This window comes from Orcinus orca, chromosome 6 (assembly GCF_937001465.1).
Source record: "Orcinus orca chromosome 6, mOrcOrc1.1, whole genome shotgun sequence".
NCBI classification, from domain to species: domain Eukaryota; kingdom Metazoa; phylum Chordata; class Mammalia; order Artiodactyla; family Delphinidae; genus Orcinus; species Orcinus orca.
Window position 1 is genome coordinate 20,910,221 of NC_064564.1, and position 6,026 is coordinate 20,916,246.

The 6,026-nt window shown below is 59.7% G+C and overlaps 1 protein-coding gene across 1 annotated transcript in view; it reads right to left on the bottom strand.

Annotated features, from left to right (window-relative positions):
- The window catches only part of FGF17 (fibroblast growth factor 17), a 28,459-nt gene extending 22,532 nt beyond the window's left edge, over positions 1-5,927 (bottom strand). The window contains exons 1-2 of the mRNA XM_004270625.3: positions 549-5,927; positions 341-377 (exon numbers count right to left, since the gene is read on the bottom strand). Coding sequence (XP_004270673.1) covers positions 341-377; positions 549-583 — 72 coding nt within the window. The 5' untranslated portion in view covers positions 584-5,927. The remainder of the gene's footprint in view (positions 1-340; positions 378-548) is intronic.
- Positions 5,928-6,026: the final 99 nt, after the last annotated feature.

Here is a 6,026-nt window from a genome sequence, read left to right on the forward strand (position 1 = left end):
CCGCCCTCTTCCGACCACTCCCGGGCTCCATCCCTCAGGCTTGGCTGCCCCATGCGCTTAGCCTTGGGGGGAACACAGTGTGGAGGGATGGAGGGAGCAGAAGAGACCCCAGGGCAACACGGGAGGGGTGTCAGAAGGAGGGCTGAAATCAAAACTTCCATCAATCCCCCAATCTGCTGTGGCCCCTTCTCCTACCCCATCCCACCGCCCCCCCAAACCTCAGAGTCTTCTGGACTCAGGGTGAGGCCAGGATCTGCCTCTGTCCACGGAAGGGAGACTGACCACCCCCATCGGTAGTGTGGGAGAAACGGGGAAAAGCTAGTGGGGGGCGCCCGCCTACCTGAGTTTGACAGCAGAGAATCAGCAGCTGCAGGCACCTGTGTGGGAGACGAGGCGGGCCTGGGTGTGGGTGCCAGCAGCCAGCCCCGGGGCGCAACAGGCACCCACCCCTGCCCCACGCGGTCCGTGTGCGAGTCCCAGGAAGACTGGGTCTGCCCCCGAGGCTGGAAATGGCAACAAGACGGCAGTCCGAGAGGTAGCGCACTTACAGCGTGAGGTTGGGCAGCAGGCGGGCGGCTCCCATCGCCGGAGAGATTTCTTGGGGCCGTTGCCCTCCTGCCCCCAGAGTCAGGAGCAGATGTGGGCAGTCCCTGGGGGCAGAGTCCCAGAGAAGCCAAGGTCTCTCCAAGCCACAGGTTTTCAGTGGGGAGAGGAGAGAGACGGGAGGAGGAGGAGAGAGGAGAGAAGGGAGGAGGGCGAGGGGGGAGGAGGGCGTAATTGGGAGACTGAGGTGTGAGGAGTCCACCTTCCTGGCCAGTGAGACTGCAAAGCAGCTGCTGGCGGGGGTCGGTGGAGGGTGCTGTCAGCCTCTCTCTGGGATACCCCAGCGCAGAGGATGGAGCTGCTGGAGGCTTCTAGACCCAGAGGCTGGCTCCTGCGTTCTTACTGACCCTCACGGACCCGATGGCAGGGCCCCTCCTCCCCTCTCAGGGCAAGCTTCCCCTGCCCCACCTCCCCTAGGGTGAGCTGCAGGTATCATTCCAGGCCTGGGGTCGCTGGGTCTGGGTCTGGGGGTGGAAATTCCCAGCAGCAGCCTTAAAAGGAGGAGCCTCCCTCCAGGGGGCAGGAGGTGGGCTTGGCTAGGAGCGTAGCTTCCACTGCCTCTGTCATCCCTTACTCCCCCTGTCTGCTGTCTGGCCACCGGGAAGGAGGGGTTAAGGCTGTCCCGACGGGCATCACACAGTGGGCGCCACAGCTTGGGGACCAGGGGTAGGGAGGCAGGTGCAGGTGGGGCCTTAGAAGGACCCCATGGTGAGGAGAACGGGTGCACTGGTACCAGCCGCTTTCCTCCGGGCCTTGGCCGTTTCCTCTGAGAGATGGGCACAGTAGTGCCTCGGGATGTTGGAGGACCCAGTGAGATGGCCGCACTGAGGCAGAAGTCAAAGGTATATGTTCTGGGCCTCACTTGTTATCCTCCCACGACAGCAGCCATCCCTAGAACCTCTGGGAGCTGGGAGGAACCCAGGGCCTCCTCCCTGCAGCCCCTCAGCAGCGGTCTGGGATGAAGTGCCCAGCGGCCTCTTCTTTTTCTAACCTCCGGTCCCACGCTGCTCTGTACCACACCAGGTATCACCCCATTCTGCAGAGGAGGAAACTGAGGCACACGGTAGGTCGTTTGCTCAGGATCACCCAGCTAGTGAATGGCGTAGCCAGGTTTCCAAAGTCCATGCTCTTTCTCTCCCACACAGATTCCTTCTACTGTGCCCACGCCTGCCGGGGCCAGCATAGCGCCCACCCATGATGTCCCAATATTCCTGGTCCTGGAAGCTGATGACCAGGAACTCTACGCGGTTCCTTCCCCGCAGAAGGTGGCGGATGGTGACTGTGGAAGGGGGCTAGTGCTTGGGGGGGAATCTCTGAGGGAAGCTTACACCTCAGCTCTGGGCTCCCTGGAGGTCTCAGTGCCTCCAGGATGGGAAGAGAAGGGGAAATGCTGGCTGTGGATTTATTTACCTAAAGAGATGAGTGGGAGGGCGAAACTCTCACCTCCAGGCCTCCTTCTCACCTTCCTGAGCTAGATCAATCCACAAAGTTGTCTGCCACCCCTCCCCACCCACCGACAAGCAGGGACACCTCCAGCCCACCCGGTCAAGCTCCACACTTGGCTCCCAGCTCCGCCCCAGGTGCCCCGCTGGGGGCTCAAGGGTGAGCTGAGCCCGAGCTGGCCTGGGGAATGCAGTGTTGGCTCCGGCCCTGACCTTTGTAACTAGGGGTGTCCCGGGTTGGAATCAGTTGGAAAGAATGTCAAAACTGGAAGGGAGGGCTTCCCAGGTGGTGCAGTGGTTGAGAGTCCGCCTGCCGATTCAGGGGACACGGGTTCGTGCCCCGGTCCGGGAGGATCCCACATGCCGCGGAGCGGCTGGGCCCGTGAGCCATGGCCGCTGAGCCTGCACGTCCAGAGCCTGTGCTCCGCAACGGGAGAGGCCACAACAGTGAGAGGCCCGCGTACCGCAAAAAAAAAACTGGAAGGGAATCTTAGAGAGTCTTCATCTGGTCCAGACCCCTCATTCACCAATGAGGTCCAGAGAGGGTCTCACAGCTAGTTAGCAGCATAGTTGGAACAAGGTACCAATCATTTCCATTTTCCACATTCGCACCACCATTTGGGGCCCCATTTAAACTCTCCCTCTTCCATGGAAACATCTGGAATCTACCTCTCCACTGTGATCAGTGCTGGTTCTGTCTCTATTCTCTGGGAAGACCTTGTCCTCATGCCCACATGCTCACGTGCTCACCAGCTCCTAGCTCCCCGGTAGGGTATTAAAAGCTATCTCCTCCGGACCTCAATCCCCAGGAGTCACAGGTAAGAGCAGAGAGGCATGGAGGAGACAGCTCAGGCTTGGGGTTCAGGGGTGGAGGGGTCAGCTGGGAGATGGAAGGCAGTGAGGAGAGGCAGGTGTGGGGAGTTCCATCTGGGCCCAAGGTCTCTGAGCCCGAGAACCTGGTTCCTATCAGTGGGGGAAGGGCCTGCTGTCACTGGCCAGCCCCCAGCCCAGCCTGGGTCTCCATGGTAACAGATGCCCACAGTCAAGCTTGGGGCTCAGACAGGGGGCTGGTGCCAGGGGGCTCTGGGGCACAGCTGGGTAGCCCATTCTGCACCTGCAGGCCTGGCTTTCTGGCTCCGTTTTCCCCTTTACCCCCATGGGAAGGCCGGCGGTGGGCCCCAAGTGGGGAGTGTTCCAGTCCCAGACTCTGAATTTTATCCCCATTCCCTGACCCCGGCCCTTACAGGCTATGTGACCTGTGGCAAGTCCCTTCACCTCTCTGGTCTCAGCTTCCTAATTTATAAAAAGGAAATGGCCACTGCTGATGCTGCCAAAACTGCTATCTTGTCAGCTGAGAGGAAGGACATTTCCTGAAGTGTCAAGTGCCGCCAGAATGAGGGAGAGGGGCAGAGACCCTCTTACGTGGTCCAGCCTCAGTTTGCCTAAATTTTGACTTTCTCCCCTCACCAGAGGGACCTGGGAGCGGGGGAGGGGGCGGTGGGGGGAGAAGGGTAGGGTTCATTACCATTTATGGGGGGTGGCAGGAGGTGATAAGGGGAGTGAGGAGTAGTCAAGGCCGTGGTGGTTAATCCCATCCCACAGTGCCAAGTTCAACACCTCCCTCCACAAAGGGGGCGTCTCACGCCTGCTCCTAGCAGCCCAGCTTGTGCAGACCCAGAGTCCACCTGCATGCCAGCCACTTGTCACCACCTGCTTTGACCCCAGCCCACCCTTTTCCTGTTGACAAACAGAAGGGCTAGGGCTGGGGAAGGGTGAAGGGCAAAGAGCACTGTAGCAATGCGGACAGACCACCCCCCCATCTTTGCTATCTGATCCCCAGCGCCTGCCGGCACGTGGAAATCAAATTGTCAGACGTCTAGCTGTTAAGTGCCCTTCTGCGCAGTCCTGCTGCGGAGCCAGAGAACAGGGGCGCTTGCCTGGGGCTGGCGGAGCGGAGAAGTACCTGCGACAACACAGGCTTTGCAATAACTTGGCTCCGGAGCTGCCCCTCCTGGGCTCCAGTTATACCGTGGACTCAATTCTAACTCCCACTCTCAGTTTGAGGCTTCCTGGCACCCTCAAACTTCCACGTACCCCTCTCACCCACAGAGTGGTTAAAAACAGGGCCCTAGTGCCAGACTACCTGGGTGTGAATCCTGGCTGTGTGACCTTGGGGGTTGTTTAACCTCTCTGTGCCTCACTTTCCACATCTGAGAAATGGGGCTAATAACACCCACCTCTAGGCATGGTTGTGAGGATTAAAGGTGTGAATCCATGGAAGGCACTTAGAGCAGCACCCAGCTCACAGCGTTATCACTGCAATCACATCAGCCTTCTTTCTGTCCAAACCACTCTGCTTGTTCTGCCTCAGGGCCTTTGCACCCTCTGTTCCTGCTCCTAGGAATGTCCTTCTGCCAGCTCTACATGTAGCCACCACTCCCTTTTTGTCAGTCGTCTCCTCTGAAGGACCTTCTCAGATCCAACTAAACAGTACTTCCCGGGACTTCCCTGGTGGTCCAGTGGTTAGGACTCCGCACTTCCACTGCTGGGGGTGTGGGTCTGATCCCTGATTGGGGAACTAAGATCCCACAAGCCATGCGTCACGGCCAAATCCCCCACCCCCCCAAAAAAAACCCCACCAGCACTTCCCCACCCTGGAAATTAGCCTGTTTTATGTCCTCCAAAGCGCTGGACAGTAACTGAAATTATGTTGTTGGCTCCTGTGTTTCCACTAGACTATAGGCAACTTGAAGGGAGGACTTTGTCTTGCCCACCCTGTATCGCGGTGGCATGAAGCTATGGTCAGTGCCAGCTGCCTACCTGGAACCAGACCTGAACTGATGTCCCTTGTCACTCTGGGGGACTGAGGTCAGTAGCATGTTCTCCTTTGTTAGAGGGTGGGACAAAGCCCACATCTGCCTTGTGGGGTGTAGAAAGCGGAAGCAAGAATGCCAGCCCTGCCTTCCTCTATCTCTTCTGGCATCAAGAGAAGCTGAATGGGGAGACTCAAGCCTGCCGGCTGCCCTTCCCATGCAGGTGTTCAGAGACCTCCAACTTTCTGGGACCCATACCTGGGGGTCCTGGGGAGAGAGGGCAGGGCCAGTTCTCCACTGGCCCACTTCAGGCCTGGCCAATGGGGGTGCTGGTTAGGGGCAGGGAGAAGCCCAGCAGAGGCCCTGCAAGTAGACCCCGAGGGGGGCGGCCACCTGCACGTCACCGTGGGTGAACCCGGCTTCAAAGGGGCTCTGCAGGCTGGGAGGGGGCAGAAGGTCAGAGCCACGCGATGGGTCATTCACCCCCCTTCCAATCCTCTGTTGGTCTCACCCCAACAATTTACTGAACCCCGTTCCTGTGGCTCTGACTGCTGCCCTTGGGGAATGCTAGCCCAGGAGTTGTTCACCTGCCCACCTCCTGAAGAGATACTTTATAGCTTCCAGGAAGCCTGCCTGTCTCCCCACTTGGGAGGTTTCCTTGAAGGTGCAGGCCTCTGGGCTCCTGCCTGACACAGATCACACCAGTGACGTCTCTGTGAGCAGCTCACGTAACAGGACGCAAGCCTGGGAGAGCAGAGCTAGGCCCGGCCCTTGAGATGCAGACCCTCAGGCTGGTCCCTTCCTGGTAGGGGCGGCGGGCAGCTGTCACCCTTCAGTTCTGTATCTGGAGAGCCAGGCCCTGTCAGAAGGGGGTGTGGACGCAGGAAGACCCACCCCAGCTCTAGCTCCCTCCCTCAGGCCTGAGGGCTGAAGGTCGAAGCTGGGAAAGGGGCTGAGACACTTGGTCCTTCCCCCAAAGCTGGGGATGGGGTAGTGGTGCCGGGCGTCGGGGGGGGGCGCGGTGGGGGCGGTGGGGGGAGAGGGAGATAAAGAGCAGAACACAGCTGGCTGGCTGGCTGGCAGGCAGGCAGGCCAGGGTGTGCTGGCACACGGCTGCCCTCTGCCGGGCTCACGGGCTCACTGCAGCCGGCAAGGACAGCTCCCGGGG